Consider the following 16,718-nt stretch of genomic DNA (forward strand, 5'->3'; position numbering starts at 1 on the left):
CTATTTTTAATAGGATCCTGTACATGAGTCGGTAGTGGAGCATCTTTAAAGCACCTCTTTAAAAACGGCATCTGTCCCGAGGTGGCCTCCAAAACACATGCATTATTGAAGCATGCACCGGCCCTGTCCGCCGCACTACCTCCACTCAGTCCAGTTCAGCAAGCAGCAGCAGCAGCTGCACAGCTCCCATAAGAGGCTGGCGAGGAGAAAGAAAACACAGCCCTGAATGTTCAGAGTTCAGAGATCGGCTGTATGACTGTGTGGAGGTGGATAAAAGAGGAGCTGTTACAGGTCAAAACATCATATATCCATCACAAGTTAACATTGTGGCTGAAGTTAAGATGCTTTTGTACATTGTGAACTCACATAAAGCTCACCATTGAGATGATTCATTGAGACAATGATAATACAATTACACAGAAACATCAGCTGGACTAAAAAGAAAGATGATATATCAAACTAACATTTCTCGAGTGCTAAACAAAGTATTTGAACAGTAGTAGGAGTTCTTTAACATATCTTAATTATTACTTTTTAACCAGGACTTTAAACATACAACACTAAATACTGTAGTGAATATACCTATTTTAAGGGATATTAAGTATATTTTTAAATAAATAAATAAATGAATAACTCTTTTTCTTTGTTTAATCGATGTGCATCTCCTCAGTTCCTCTCTCTGCTTTACACACACACACACACACACACACACACACACACACACACACACACACACACACACACACACACACACACACACACACACACAGACACGCACACACTATCAAAATTGAATGTGAGCCGTCAGAGAGAATTGAGGGGGGGCAAAGGGAGAGGTTGAGAGCTGTGTAAATGGTCAATTGGCTTAACTCAGTGGTGTCTGTTCTTGGTGTGACGATGTCAGTGGGCAATGTGTAAATGTGCACTCTTTTGATTTCCCTGATGTAATCCTCTGCAGCATACTGGTAGCCTATAAAGCCCCGGGGAGGAGAGATGAGTGAGACGCTGGATAGTGTTTGTTCTGGGATTAAGATACCACACTTCCACACATTTATTCATTTAAATGTCACATGCATGCACAGCAGAGTGCAAACACTGTATGTATGTGTATGAATACACACACAGAAACACAGTATCTCTCACACATGCACAAACTGCCCTCTATTAATATCTGTCTGTGTTTGTAGGAGTATAATATTTAGTGGTCTCATTATGTTACACTGCCATCTAGTGATCTGTAATAACTTACATCCATCAGGGAAAAACAGGTTTCCAGCAGACTGCAAATGCATTTTGAAAGGATCACTTGAACTCATTCACGTCATTGCTGATTAGCACAAAGGATTATTTGACTGAAGATAGTTTTCACTCAGTTCTTCACAGTGTAGAAACATCAGTATAAATTGAGTCACACTAAACATCTAATTTACTGTGGGGATGCGCTTTTTTTTTAAAACAAGAAAAATGTATTAACATGTTAGTATTTAAATATCCAATAAAGTTATGTCACCAGTTTCTGCTTTTTCACGATGAGGTGGAATATAAACTTTTAGGCAAGGTTTTCAAAGGGAAAGGTTAATGCCGAAATTAAATGCAACCATGAAAATGTCTTATTATGAGTCTCATTATGTATCACTTTAGCCTGTGTATTTTTGGATTTGATAATTACATATTTGGCCATCACAGCATGATTGCCACTGACTTCCTGCAATATTATAATCAGCTGGTAATAAAACTACAGCTCAAAGACGTTGACTGCCACTGACATTGGCGGCAGGGATTATGTTATCATATAGTAATATTATATCATATGATACCACTTTTTCCTATTCTTATAGGGCTTTAAATGCACATGTGAGAGTGTGATTGAAAGCCATTCATAACTGTAGCATCATAGAGTTAATAAAGCATCACTATCACCATGACTACTTTGGCTTGCTGCTCTCTCTAAGTTCTCGTAATATCCCTCTCCACTCACAAATACCTGTGTAATGTGCCCATTAGAGGCATAGTGATAAAAACAGTGTCATAGGTAAATATTCCTCTGCATATTTTCTATGTTATTGCGACAGAAAAACACACATGAAACAATCTTCACCATCATCACATTCATTATGTCATTATAAACATAAAATTCTGGAAATATTAAAGACGAATTTACAACCATAAATGATCACAGACACCAGAAATGACTTTCAGCTTGGTCTTGATATGTAAACACAAACCTTGCAATAATCCAAAGAGATGTCTGATTTTAACCACAAGGGGTCATCCTGAGCTCAAGATTGAAATTCTGATTATATTCATGAAATAAAATGGAAATAAAACTAAAGAAACAGGACAAAAGAGTAACAGCAGTGACATGAATTATATGCATTACATAGAAAACTATTCACTGTATAGCTTTACACTCACTCTAATGTCTTTCCTGTTGTCTATGCAAGCCTCTAATGGCATTCATGGCTTCCAGATCCCTTCCTGTAGTTACATGTGTGTGTGTCAAGTCAAGTGTACAACAAATTACAAATGGTGTATACAGAAGCTTTAAGGTCACTGACAAATATCCCTCCCTCTATGCCTACCTCTCATTGTGAAGTGAAATTATACCTGTGGCATGTTTTCTGCATTTCTCACTACAAAATTGCTTTGGCTGAAACCCAGGAGCGTTTGAAGCGCAGTGAAGAAGCTAATCAAGCAGCAAGTGAATGGCAACAAAGCAAGAGAGACTTCAAGCAGCTGCCACTGCTGTGTAAGACAAAAAAAGAAGAAGGAGAAGAGTCCACAGCTTGGAAACCAGTCTAGTGTAAGTTATCAGGAATAAGACGACATAGGAAGGAGGAGGGAACACAGAAATGAAAGCTGTGTTGTTTTTTTTCCTCCTCCAGTTTTCATGGTGACTGAACTCAAGTATGAAAACACACATTGACCAAGCCTCCTGATATAAAGGACATTCAAAACTATTTTATTGACATTTGTAAAAATGTACTTGCAATCTTGCAACAGTATCCCCTTGCCTTGTCCCCCCTCAGTGAACATGTACACTTTACTGCAGGAAAATCCTTGCTATTGGCAGCAACAAGCTACACATGAGATAAGGATGTCTGCAGGTGAGCCTGCTTCTCTTTATTCTACCTCCCACAGGAGTCAATCTGCACACTGAAATGATATCTATAAGTAACAGCTTTCTTTAACAAACAAGTTACAAGGTGCTCCAACTGTCGTTTGCCTCAATAATAACTGAAATCAATCACTGCATTTTCAATATATTAATTAATTTTCTATACTGTTTATATATGGCAGTTGTCTGCTAAAATGACTTATTAGTGCCAACATTTTTTTATTCAACATGGACACATTAACCAACAAGAAAAAAAAGGCTGTAAATGAGCCAATTAGCCTTATCTCTTGTCCCTGATTCATGGTCATCCTTTCCCAGATGTCAACCTAAGACAACCTAAAAGTTGAACAAAAATGATATCTTGTATAAGTCATGGTATTCAACATAATTAATTGGCACAGAATAAAAACAGTACACAAACAGTACAACAAATCAAACAATGTCACAATACAATACAATATAGAATAGTTAAGTTAAAGGGGAAAATGTGTCCAAAATGCCAACTTTTGATGACATCTACACTTGAATTTGTATCAAGTAAAACAGTAATTATATTATTAAATACATAAGCACTAATAGTACTTACAACACGCAAGCTAGCAACATGTATATTCATCACTATCTAACTGTCTAACTGTACTGGTTATAGTTTTATGAGTGCAAACCTTAAAAAGTTTAGTGGACTTTCACTGCACTTCATTTAAATGTATTTATTGCTGGTTTAATTCCTTTTTATTTTGGTTATGTGGTTTATCATTCCATTTCAGTTGCAGTTTTCTATGTTTTAGGCTAAATCTTTTGGTAACACTTAAGTTTCAGAGAGGAAACAGCGCTAAACAAAGTTTGAATGGATGAATAAATGAATTGGCTTGTCTTTATAGTTAGCTCCACTTATCTTTCTGTTTAAATCTGATAATGAAGTAGTTGTGATGTGTCTTTTAACAGCCCATATAATAAAGTCTTCTAGTATTTTCACTTCACACACTGTGCTTTTTCTTTTTCCACCAGACTTCCTACTATTTACAACAGGGAGGCTATTTTACTGTTATGAGTTTATCTGCCCGTTTCACCTCAGTGCACCTGCTGGAGGGTCAGAGCCAAGCTGTGCTACCTTCTGTGTTTTGTATACATCACTGTTATCAGGGTCTGGTTCTCTTATTCACACGTGCAGTTACACTTTCTGTTCACTGGGTGGAAGCAGTGTTCAGCTTTCACAGGGTTTGCAACATTTTCAGTCCTCTCACTCAGAATGTTGCTGCTTTCCCCTAAATTGTGGATAAAACTAAATGGTCACCTTTCATCACGTCTGTGCTGAGTTCTTGTTTTCAAACAAATGCACACAGTGGAGTGAAGTGGAGTAAATGAAGTGTGTGTGTGTGTGTGTGTGTGTGTGTGTGTGTGTGTGTGTGTGTGTGTGTGTGTGTGTGTGTGTGTGTGTGTGTGTGTGTGTGTGTGTGTGTGTGTGTGTGTGTGTGTATGGCGGGGTGGGGTGGAGTGGGGTTTCATCTGTGTCTCAAGTCACTGTGTGTTTATTGGTGTCACAGGATCAGTTCATATTTATCATGCTGACACATTCATTTATACTCACCTCATATTCACCTTGTCTTCCTCTCCTCCTCCATTTACTTATTGGTTGCTATGGTTACCTCAGGTATAAAGAATACATGTTAGTGGCTATAAACTGGCATGTCTTATTATTTCATTCAAATCTGACTTACTTTTATGGTTATTTTTAGGACATTGCAGGACAGGGCATGGTTAGCTCTCATTGTGGCCCCCTAAACACAATTTGCACCAAATTTGGCCTCGCTATTACTTGATTCTAGCTGTAATTGATAGGTTCCAATATTAATACTAATATTACATACTGTTTACTGTAGCCTACACCATAGCTTGTATGAAAAGTTTGCTTTAACAGTAATGACAAACAGTGAGACCTCTTTTATTAATCTGAAGTGTCAACATTAAAGCGTAGGCGCATACGCACATACTGTGTGCTGAGTCAACACTCTGGCAGGTTGAACAACTATGTTTAGCTGGCAACAGACATACCTGCACTTTACACACACGAGAGACCAGCGTAGTGTGCACACTCATCACTAATACAGATTGATCAAAATTAGAAGGAAAGTTCCCTTCATCCACTCCTGTGCTGGAACAAGTCCAGAAAATAAGTTACACAACCTTTAATCCCTTAAAGCAACAAATGGTTGTTAAATTAACTTATGTATTGGTGCATGAGGTTGAAAGTTCAAGACCCAACTTTGTCTATATCTATTTTGCTGACCTGGGGAAATGTCAAAGAATACAACATACAATCAACATTAAAAATCAGACGGAGACTACGTTATATCATAAAACTAAATAGGATAGGAAAGATTGACTAATTAAGTAATAACTGAAAAATTTGCGCCCTGTCTCTGTGTTAATAAAGTGCAGAGTTTCAGCAAAATTATGAGGTTGGATGTTACATGAATAAATATTAAATGCAATAACTGGAAAAATAATTTAAAAAGGCTGAGACTCCCATACTAACATATTGGAATAGTTTTTGGTACCAGATGGAATGAACCATCTACCTCTACATCTCCTTCTCAGGACCCGCTAAAAACACTGAGACTCCCTTAATAACATACTGGCATCACACTTCTCTTAAGTTTCAGTGTGCAATGACATAAATAAAAAAAAATTAAGGGGGGGGGGGGGGGGGGGGGGGGGGGGGCAGCATAGAAATGTTGTGCTGTTGAACCTATTTAGTCAAATATTTGCAGCAGACTTTAGGTTAGTACTGTATGAAAAGTATTTTTATTAGAGTAAAACTATTAGGAATTATAAGCAGCTCTGTCTGCATGTGGTATCACATCTGCTGCACTTTCTCTCTCCTATTTTTCTACTGCTCATCAAAGCAAACATCCAAACTATAAAAGGAAGCTGCACAGTAGCCTGCTGAGAGGTTTTAGGATTCCAGAGAAATGCCTCCTCTGCCAAAGACAGAGGAGCTCTCAGTCCACATAATTGAATTTTATTATTTAGTATTTAGGTTTATAATATCACAGTTGATTGTGTATAATTTGAAATATGTTGTCATAAAAACAACAATAGCATTTAATGAATTAAATGAATGATACAATGATACAAAAATCAACCATTGAAAAAAAAAAAAAAAAAGAGGTAAAAAAATCAAATTGTTTGACAGATTTCTATCGTAATATCAGATGACATATACTAACAATAATGAAAAGAGGGAGTATAGTGATGGATGGACTAGTTTTATAACAATTTATCTGGGTGACATTCTGCACCGCTAGTTGATATAACATCAAGTAAAAAGGCAAGATAGGCTGCACATAAAAAACAGCGTACTATGAAAATCTTGTGCATGATTTAACCTGCCCTTTGGCGTTTGCAGTGAACACCCAGTGAAAGCATAAAGAATGGTGTAGTTAATCTTTACGCTGGACAGATTTAATGGAACGGTGTCAAGTGACAATAGCTGGAAAAGCCATCGGAGTGAACCTAATGCGATCAGAGCACCCCGTGTCTGTCTCCCATCTAGGAATTTACAGTAGGCTATAGGGGGGGAAAGCCCAGGTGAGCCTTTCTTAACCCATAGTGCGCACACGCACGCACGCACACACACTTCAGCCACCTGAAACATCGACTTGGCTTTGCTGTTATAGGCTACATATTTTCAAATCAAGTGTTCTGTAGAAGTTAAACGTGGTAACTTTCACTTTTACTGAACTCTTCATTGGATGATATGTCTCTCCTTGTGGGCTGCAGGGATGGAAGTCAGGACTCGGTCTGCCAGGTGACCTTTCACTCGAGCAAAGGGCACCCGCAGTGTGCTCATGTGTGTGCGAGAGTGTGTGTTTTGTAACAGTACGCGTCCAGCACACAGGGAGTGCATTAATGCTGGTACTCCCCTGGCCATCTCTCTCTCTCTCTCTCTCTCTCTCTCTTTTTTGACCGTAACTCTACACCCGTGCACCCCCTCCACAACCCCCCCATCCTCCACCTCCTCCTCCTCAGTCCCCAAACCCCCTACTGTTTTATCCTGTTTTATGGGACACACCTGATCCACCAGAAATGCATAATGGCAGCGGAAAGGATGAAATCAGTGTGTTCATCAATAAACTGTGTTTGACCTCAAACTGCTGTAAAATTAAAAAGGAACTGAAAAAATAAGTGATACTACTGAGACAAAATAAATAATAAAAAAATCTCAATGATATTACACATGCTGGTTTTCTGAAATGTTTGCAAAGAGTTTTGCAATGGTGCCAGTTGTTATTTTTTATTTGTATTATTCACAATATGATTCATGTTATTGATTTAGTATAGGCTAATACAATAATTTAAAGGCATAATCTAAAATTTTGGATAGTACATTTTCATGTACAGTATATATAATCAGAGTTTTAAAGCTGATCACAATTGAGAATAGGCCCATTTAAATATTTACAAACATTACTGTTATAAACAACAATTAACAGCATTAGAAAATAGCCATATTTTTTCATTTTGTTACAGTGCTGGTTGAATTACTACTGCAAAAACCTGTCAATCAATTTTTGAGTAATAACAGGTTCCCATCCTGTGTTTTAAATTTTGGTAACTGCAGTGCTTGGTTTTATTCTTCTGTCTGTCTGAGTTTTCTTCATCGTTATTGGCCACATGCAAGATTTGTATTCATGCTGATTTATGTCAAGACACCTGCAAAGACTGGCCCTGTGCTGCCTGTCAGCCTAACTGTAACAGCCAAAAAACTGACTGTCAGATTTTTGAACCATTTTCAGTTATATTTGAATCCACGTCATATATTTCTGCAGCCCAAAACTACCTCAGCTCAGCAGGCATTTCCCATCATATCCCGAACACTTACATCATTCAAACATCAGGATAAAGCTATCTTAAATTATTTTCATGAGATGGGTAAGTCAGATAAAAAAAAAGAAGAAATTATAACTTGATACCAACATGAATGTCTTTGTAATAGAGAGAAAAAAATCAAATCAAATATATAACAATTGAACTGTACATGCATAAAGTTTAATACAAAAAAATGGCAATGTATTTTGGTAGATAGGAGATAGATAGGAGGCTATTTTTGTGTATTTTGGTGAATGAAGCAAGACCGGCTTCTCCTCCTCCTCCTCCTGGCAATGTCATTGCAGCTCTTTCAAGCATTATCCAGTCATGGTTTTTACATTATTAAAGAGGAATTTCAGTTTTAAAACATGTTATTCCCATTCATACAGGACAGTTTCATCTGTGTTGATTAATAGTCTGCTGTGACCTGTAACAAGACCTGAGGGAAGAGTGCGTCCTTCTTACTAACTTTTAACTGAAGCTGATGTATAGTTTAGTTCAGATCCGGTAAACGTGAATATGATAAACACATCTGGATCAAATGGAGTAGTGACAGTCGGCTATACATGGACTCATTTATCTAAGAAAGAATTCAGACCTGACTACATGATTAAATTGTATTTTTTTTAATGTAAATGCCCGTGGTTTCATTTAAACATGTGAAAGTTTAAATTGAACCACCTTTTAGTGTTGCTGTGGAAACCGGCAGTGAAAAATGAGCATTTACTGGTTGTGATGGTGCATTTGGTTAGCATTTCTTTTCTCCTCTTTTGTCTGACTCAACCGGTTTCCTCTTTGCAGTTGCAGTACAGCATATCAGTAATGTGAATCCCAGCTGTCTCACTCACTTGTTAGCAAAGCCACCAGACTCTCTACGCAACAAGTGGAATGAATTGTTTGTTTATTCACCCTCTTTTGTTTCAGAAATATTCGGTGAGTTCTGCACTACCATCCTAACACCCATTTGACCTATGGCTTTTTGACAAGTGACTAATTTCTAGGAATCAAAATTCTGGTGCAGATTTGACTGAAAAATTATTTGGGTCACCCTAACACCATTGAATGCCATTTTAAAACTGGTCCAATAGTTTAACAAACTGTCCATGACCCAGAGGATATGGGTTTAAGCCTCTCTGCTCTGCTGAAGTTTCCTTGAGCAAGACAGTGTGAATCTCCTCCAGTACTGAGGCTGCTGCTATAAACGTTTGACCTCTGACCTCCCTGAAGGGGGGTTAAGTGAAAAGAGAATTTCCCCACTGGGACCAATAATGTGCCACATTATAACTATCATCACTGCAGCTGACATTTCTGCAGAGGACTGCTACCATCACGTGACAAGATCAATTAGTATTTGATATATTTGCACCATGCTATTTGGTAAAAAAAATAACCTTCTATCTCTTTGAGATGCTTTTTATGCATAAATAAATGTGCTGACAAAACCCAAAACATTTTTGCTTTTGTTAGTCAGCAAAAATACCTCATAGAGATACAAGGTTTTCACCCAACAACAGTGATCCAGTATGTGATCGATTGCTAACTAGTTATTGTGATCAACTCAGATCACCGTTGTCTTTTTAGTATCAATATGTCAAGCAGTTTATCCACATGGAAGGAGTATGGTGATGAGGCAGAGCACATCATTATTATCACCTTTCTGTCTAAATCCTAGGTGATGCTAAATCTATAATAGGTTATCAATTAAAATCATAAATGATCACAGAAAACCTGCTGTCCACTGCCCTGTGATGTATGAAGAACTGGGATTGTTTTTTAATGTTAAATTGAGTCCTCCACTCGTTCAAAAATCGAGCATAATCGTCTCATTTATAAAGTTAGAAAGTTTTACATTTTGAATTGTTGCATTTTTTTTGTCATTCCTGAAAAACCCTGACAAAATAATCAGCACTAAAAAAATATAACATAATTAAACTTAATTTTGAAATGCCTTCACGTGGCTACACGTTTTATTTTAACCTATAAACCCTTTTCTCTCTCTCTCTATTAATGAGCAAATGACACTCTAATCCACACCTGTCAACTCTTAATAATTACTGGGGGGAAATGTCACTATGACAACAGGAACAAATTTAATTCATGAACCACCATTAAAAAAAAGGTGAAATAACATTTTTTTGGCTTATTTAAATTTGATCTAATTAACCGGATTCCGTTTATGTCTTCATTTACTGTTCTATCACTAAAATAATGACGTGAATTTAATCATACGATGCAAAAGTACATTCATATACATGGAGCATACAAATGAAAAACAGCTGCCGATCAACACACTCAACTACTGATGAAATGAATTCAGTGTAAACCAGCAATAGCTGCAGTAGCCAGGCTGATTCAGCACTGGGTGCTATTTAATACCAAATCTCCGCAGGATTCAATGTTTTTGAAGTGACACGGCAATTAAATAGCGACCAAGACTCGATTATTTATAGGGTGAAAAATATTCTGCTTGTGGACTATGTGAGTTATGTGAGATGGATTATATATCGTGGTGATGCGATTAAAATACAACGTCTGCCAATTGGTTGACTCGGGCCTATCAGTCAGGGAACAAACACAGAAATGAACCCTTACAAGACGTTTGCATCTATAAAAGTGCACGGATAAGATCTTTACGGGGCCAAGACTGAACATTCTCTCTTGATTGTTTCATGATTTTTGTCCAGAGGCAAAGTGGCATGAGCTGTTCTACAAGATTATTTGCCCAAAGTTGTTGAACACTTCACGTTTAATCTCCGCAACATCCTCACCCCGTGGAGGAGTGACAGGCGATTATACAGCCTGCAGATGAATTTGTGCGAGAAATCAAGACAAGTTCACACCTGTCTAACTGTTTATCCCGAGTCCTCTGCTGCTTTTGGAGGGGCCATTATTCCCATAAGCCTGCTTGGCAGAATCAAAATCAGCGTTTATAACCAGAGCGCCTTGTTAGGCCTTTTCTTCAATGCTGGCGGATTTTCCTAACATCCTCTGCCCAAAAAACGTTTAATAGCCTCCCCTCCCCTTCTTGGGCACACATGGCGCGCTCACAATGCCAGTTCAAGTTCACGTTTCAAACCTTATGGGAAACGAGAGAGCGAAAGTACCAGGAGGCGAAAATCACAGCTCTTTGTGGGGTTACAGAGTTGGTTTGGTGAGAGACCAACTATTCCGTGTTATGTCTCCTCACAAGCCGCTATTACAGGCTTGTTTTGAGTGGACCCATATGCACTGAAGTCCTCGTTAATTATAACTTGTGGTGTTTGAGCTGCATTTGTAATTGACCTTCATGCGCCAGAAGCTGTAACCAACAAGGTGCGACTGATCCCTCGCGTTTACAGACAAGAGGGAGTCAGTCCACACACTGTTTGCGTACACTTTTCATATTTTACACAGCCATTAGAGCTCCCGGATAATTTATTACTGGACGTTTGCTTTTGTTTCACAAATAAAAAGAATACAGCGCTCCAACCATGAACCTGACAGCCAAACGCACCTACTAAAATATGCAGAGTTAGTATGGGCTGACGTTAAGCTTTGACGCAATCATTACAGTGGATATTGTGTAATTTTGCATATTTGCTATTTTTCCAAAACAATAGGGTTATACCACCAGCTGTGAGAAGAATGGACTAATGCTATAATAAACTGTGCAAAGATAAATATAGCACCGAAATATGCTGTTATTATTCTGATTAAAAAAAATAAAATAAAATTAATAAAATTCACAGAGCGCACAAACATGAACCTGCAGCCTAAAAGAAGGGAAGTGCTGCAGCAACTAATCAAAGTATGAAAGGCAGAGAAGAAGTTTTAGGTTTATTCGACGCATAGCAGGGGCAGCAGACTGGGGGGGGGGGGGTGTTGCACGGCTGAAGCTGTTCAAACAAAGTGTCTTCTTTCAACGCCAGTTTCCAGTTCTGTGTTTTTTTCCTCCACCAAACACTACGGCACTTTTGTTCTCCTCAACCGAGCGCGGAAAGATAAGGTGTCATCACTTGAACATCAATGGAGAAATCTCGCCCCAGCTTTAATGGCCACATGCTCCGGTCTCTTGACTTGTGTTGTTTTTGCGAAGTAGATATTTTTCCTTTTGTGTCCCTCCTGTTGTCAGTTTGACATCGGGAAAACTGACATAGGTGAACTTTGACCTTACGTCGGTGAACGTGATTAAGTAAACACAATTTGACAAACGCACGAATACGTGTTTTTTCCTATTTGACGCTCGCTACTTTAATAGACCAATTTGCATTAATTTCTCTCTTCTGAACTTCAATTATATTCCTTAAGTGAAATAACATCAGCTTATTCTTGCCTTCCAAATTTCCAGACTTTTAGCCTGATGATTAAACTGAGAAAGTCACCGGTGTAAGCCAGGAACTGACTTGAGGGGAATGGAGGGAAACAGATAGTTTTCCCCCTTTAACGACTTCCCTTTGCAGCATTTATGATTAGATGGTAGATAATCCCGGGATATCGACCCGTGCACGCCGGCACACACATAAAGGACAATATCCCCTTTCTTGGAGCAGCCATTAAAGCTAAGAGCTCTTGATTTTAGGTAATGCTATCTGATTATACATTTCCCTAACGTTATTAAGGAACTGGTGGTTCAGCGCACATTCAAACGGCCAGAGTAAATAGTGAAGTATGGATTTGAACCAGCTTTGCCTCAGCTGACCGTCTACATGAAGAGTCATGGGCAATCTATGATCAATTTGCATTTGCGCACAAAATGTAATAATAAAAGACATTAAAACTTCTGAGAACTTTTGAGTAGAAAAGAAATAATTAGAAAATAAACACTGCAGTTGCTCTAAAACATTTCTAGTGTAAGAATATTTGCTGAGTCGAGATCTATTTAAAAAGTCACCCAGTTTGAATGGTTTAAAAAAAGAGAGTATGGTGACCCGCAGGAGACAAACTACCATATAAACAGACCGGTCTGCTGCAAGAATGTCAAGAATCATACAACGGGAAGAATCAAAGAAATCCTCCATTTTTAATCCATGTATTTCTTTTCTTTTATTGTAAAGGGTATATGAAACTATAGGTGAATCGTTTTTTTATGTTTCATCATTTATCGCACAGTTTACATGCAGTCTCTTTCCAAATGAAAATGCAAATGATAATAATATCAAAAGATTAAGATATTTCATCTCATCACGGCTCTTATAAGACACTTGAGAATAGTATACCCCATCATCCATAACCCACCCCACACCCTCCCACCAAAGAAAGAAGAAAAAAATAAAAAATAAAAAATAAAAAAAAGCTTATGGCTCTCTTAGAAAACCCTTTGTAAACAAAAACGCGATGGGGATGACCTTTAACTCGGTGCCTAGAGTCTGTTAATATATCTAAACCCCTAAAATAACAACGGTAATAGTAACAAGAATTAAGACATTTTATTGTTATTGTTTTCAACAATATAACATGTTATTACATTCCGGTAAAATACTTTTTTTTCCCTTTTTCTTTTTTTTTTTTTTTTTACTTAAAACGACCTAGATCCGCCTCACCTGTTGTCCTTTTGTCCACTGCAAAAAGAGTCGTATAATGTCAAATCTATTCAGTTTTGAATGATAGTTTCCTAAAATGAATTAAAAAGAAAGTATGCCAATGGAATGAGATTTTAAAAGCCAGTTTTATGTATATTTCGTGATTTTATAAGTGCTCTGCCTTGATGTCTTGTTTCTAGAAAAGTCCCCGAAACAAGCAGAAGTTTCAATTTGGGGCTAACTGTATTGCGCCCACTGTCTGATTTCCCCCAAACGACTTTTAAAGGTTTAATGAGACAAAATGATTTGATATGGTGGCTGTTTTCGCAGTGGTCCAGTCTGTCTGCCTTGCACCTCGCCGCAAGTGCTTGAGCTCACGCCTCCATGTGAATTACTTTTCCAAAAAGACGGTGCTCTCTGTTCCCCTTCTGTGCCGTTTTTTTTTAAGAGCCGAGGTCCACCAGATTAGAAGACATAGGGTTCAGTATGGTGTCATGGTGCAATGAGTGGTGATGGTGCACCGAGTCTGCGCCGCTGGGTACCGGGATGGCGCTGGGACCTGGCGGGGGCGCGAGGCCGTGCAGGGACTGTAAACCGGCGTTTGAGCTCAGGAGCAGAGCCGGGCTCTGAGACGTGTGATCCGGCGTCCCAGAAGGCGTTTTGTCGTCGTCTGAGCTGCCCAATAGAGTTTTATTTCCATTCATGGAAGAAGTCAATGGGTTGTGACTATTGCTGTTTGAGTTCTCGTTGTTTTCTCTGAGAACAGAAAATAAAGTCAAAACAATCAGACAAACTATTGCACCATTTCAGTACATCAGACACAATGTGAAAGAAATGATCAAGTTGTGACAAATATTTAAAACCAACTACGGTCACGAGTACACATGAAGTAGGGGAACAAATGTGCAAAACAAATAATAATATTTCAAAATGCCCACAACATGCTAAAAATCTAAATCCTTCTTAGAAGAAGCACACACCGCCCACACTACTGTGTGTACTGTGATATTAATTGGGTTACGCCATATTTACAATCCATAATAAGCATCACAAACGCTTACTGTAATGATTTATTAATGCACCAATCAGCAATGCACTCATGCGCACGGGTGCTAAGATGCAAACAATTAGTAAGTCATTAAAATAATTAGAGGCCAGTTCACTAGTGCAGACAGTTAAATGGCTGTAGTGGTGAACAGTGACTGGAGACAATAAATCTATTTGACTACTGAACTTGTGCTGAGTTTCTTAATAACAGATCAATTCAAACTAGAGAATATACGCATATTAAAGCGTGAGAGCTTTCGGCCTTTGATTCGTTTGAATACATGACAGAGCTAATTATTGATTAACATGTGCATGTTGCGTATATCTCTAAGCAGTGGTGAGTAAGGCTTTTCTCAGTGGGAAGACATGATTTACGTGGAGCTTTCAGCCCGAATTAGTGGCCAGAGGGTGAAAGAAGACACCAACCCGGCGAACACCTGACTAAAACACGTCTTCCAAACCTCTCTGCGTGCCTGCCTGCCTGCCTGCCTGTCTGTCTGTGTAATTTCCAAACTTTGAAATGTAGGCTACAAACGACTCCTAATGAAATGTCAACCAGGGCGATATGGAGGCTACACACGCCGCCACATCAATTACACCGCAAATCAACTTTTATACATGTTCTGAGGTGTTTTCTTCAAATATGTGCTGTTCACTCCAGGATCTGGAGGGTTAAAAAGTAGTTTTTTGATCCTAATGTGAAAGTCAAATTTCATGTTATAGTAGGTGTGATTACGTAAACATAAAAGTAGAGTAAATGCAACTTTTATAACCTTGTAATTTACCTGACAACAAGCCTCTAATTTTGTGCCTTTCAACTTTTACGCGGGGCCTGCACAATTATCACAAACTTAAACAACAGTACGGGGATCTGAATTTACTAAGCATAAAAGTATGTGAAAGTTCTTGCATCTCGTAGCCTACCGTGTATCATCAAAAGACAGAGATAAGTAGAGAAAATGGTAGAAATTAATTAAGAATTGATGATATAATATTATTTGTTCAGTGGAATAAATTCTCAGATGTAGGTCAGCAAATTATGTTGCAACAGGCGCACAGAAGAAACACTGGTAATGACTCCACAGCATTTGTAGTTTAAATGTGACTTGTGTCTATTTTTTACTTTGTGTATAATGATAAAAAAAGTGCCAGATTTGCCTAATCTGAAATCTGTGTTAAGTGCCTTTAATCTTTCGTCCTACCTTTCTTTTGCCTCCGCGGCTCGGTCTCGCTGCCGTCGGTTTTTGAACCAGTTGCTGACCTGCGTGGTGGTGAGTCCCGTGGCCTCAGCCAGCTCTCTTTTCTCCCGCGGGGATGGGTAAGGATTGTGGGTATACCACTCCCGCAGGACGCTCCTGCTCTTCTCTTTGAAGCAGTAGCTTGTCTCTTCACCGTCCCAGATGGAGCGGGGCAGGGGGAACTTTCTCCGGACTCGGTACTTCCCCACGGCGCCGAGCGGACGGCCTCTCAGCTTCTCCGCCTCTATGTAGTGCGCTTTGAGCCACAGCTGCTGCAGCTTCGGGTGGTTGTGCGGCGAAAACTGGTGGCTCTCCAGGATTTTGTAGAGCTCTCGGAAGTTCCCCCGGTGGAAGGCAACCACTGCTTTCGCTTTGAGGACGCTCTCATTTTTGTGGAGGTGTTCGCACGCTGGGAGCGACCAAAGGAAGCGCCCCAGCCGCTCGATGTTCCCCCCTTGTTGGAGGACTTCGCAGACACACGCCACTTGTTCCTGCGTAAAACCAAACGTCGGAAGCATGGACATGGCGACAACGTAAACCAATACAGATTATATTGTGCCTTACTTCCACGTCTCTCCTCTCAGTCTCACATGAAATCAAAACGCATTAAGTCCATAAACGACAAAAGGTCCCCAAAAGAGCAGCGTAAAAGTTAAAGCTGCCCAAAGTAAGGCAATATCCAACTGCGTATTGTGGAATAAACTCAAGTCCATTCAGCCATGCAAAACTCCAGGCGACAATTCCTCATAAAGTTGGTGAGAAAGAGAGAAAGTTGCTACTCCTTCCACCGTCCTCCTCCACCTTTTCTATGCCGTTTCAACATAACCTACTCCCGGAGACCGGGCTCGCTGGCTCGTTTTAATAATATTATTGTAAGCTGGCAAGACAAGCGATTATATGAACTCTGATTGGTCGGTTATCTGACCCGGGGATGGTGAGGATAAG

At 39.1% G+C, this 16,718-nt stretch overlaps 1 protein-coding gene across 2 annotated transcripts; it reads right to left on the reverse strand.

The window, feature by feature from the left end:
- Nucleotides 1–13,380: 13,380 nt before the first annotated feature.
- On the reverse strand, nt 13,381–16,297 carry six2a (SIX homeobox 2a). 2 transcript variants are annotated; one of them, XM_062430449.1, is made up of 2 exons: nt 15,738–16,297; nt 13,381–14,244 (listed from the first exon to the last, which is right to left on the reverse strand). In XM_062430449.1, the coding sequence occupies exons 1-2, from the start codon at nt 16,295–16,297 to the stop codon at nt 13,932–13,934; spliced, it is 873 nt and encodes a 290-aa protein (XP_062286433.1). In that variant the 3' UTR covers nt 13,381–13,931. The 2 variants fall into 2 exon arrangements, with proteins under 2 accessions (XP_062286433.1, XP_062286432.1); XM_062430448.1 differs by having other exon boundaries at nt 13,381–14,247; nt 15,735–16,297.
- Nucleotides 16,298–16,718: the final 421 nt, after the last annotated feature.

Source organism: Scomber scombrus, chromosome 12 (assembly GCF_963691925.1).
Source record: "Scomber scombrus chromosome 12, fScoSco1.1, whole genome shotgun sequence".
NCBI classification, from domain to species: Eukaryota; Metazoa; Chordata; class Actinopteri; order Scombriformes; family Scombridae; genus Scomber; species Scomber scombrus.

What these genes read in the sequence shown, in the direction of transcription:
- six2a (XM_062430448.1), bottom strand. Translation starts at nt 16,297, where the DNA reads ATGTCCATGCTTCCGACGTTTGGTTTTACGCAGGAACAAGTGGCGTGT. An exon ending in GCGGAGGCAAAAGAAAGGTA is followed by an intron (nt 14,248 to 15,734) that starts GGACGAAAGATT and finishes ATTTTCTGTTCT; the next exon opens with CAGAGAAAACAACGAGAACT.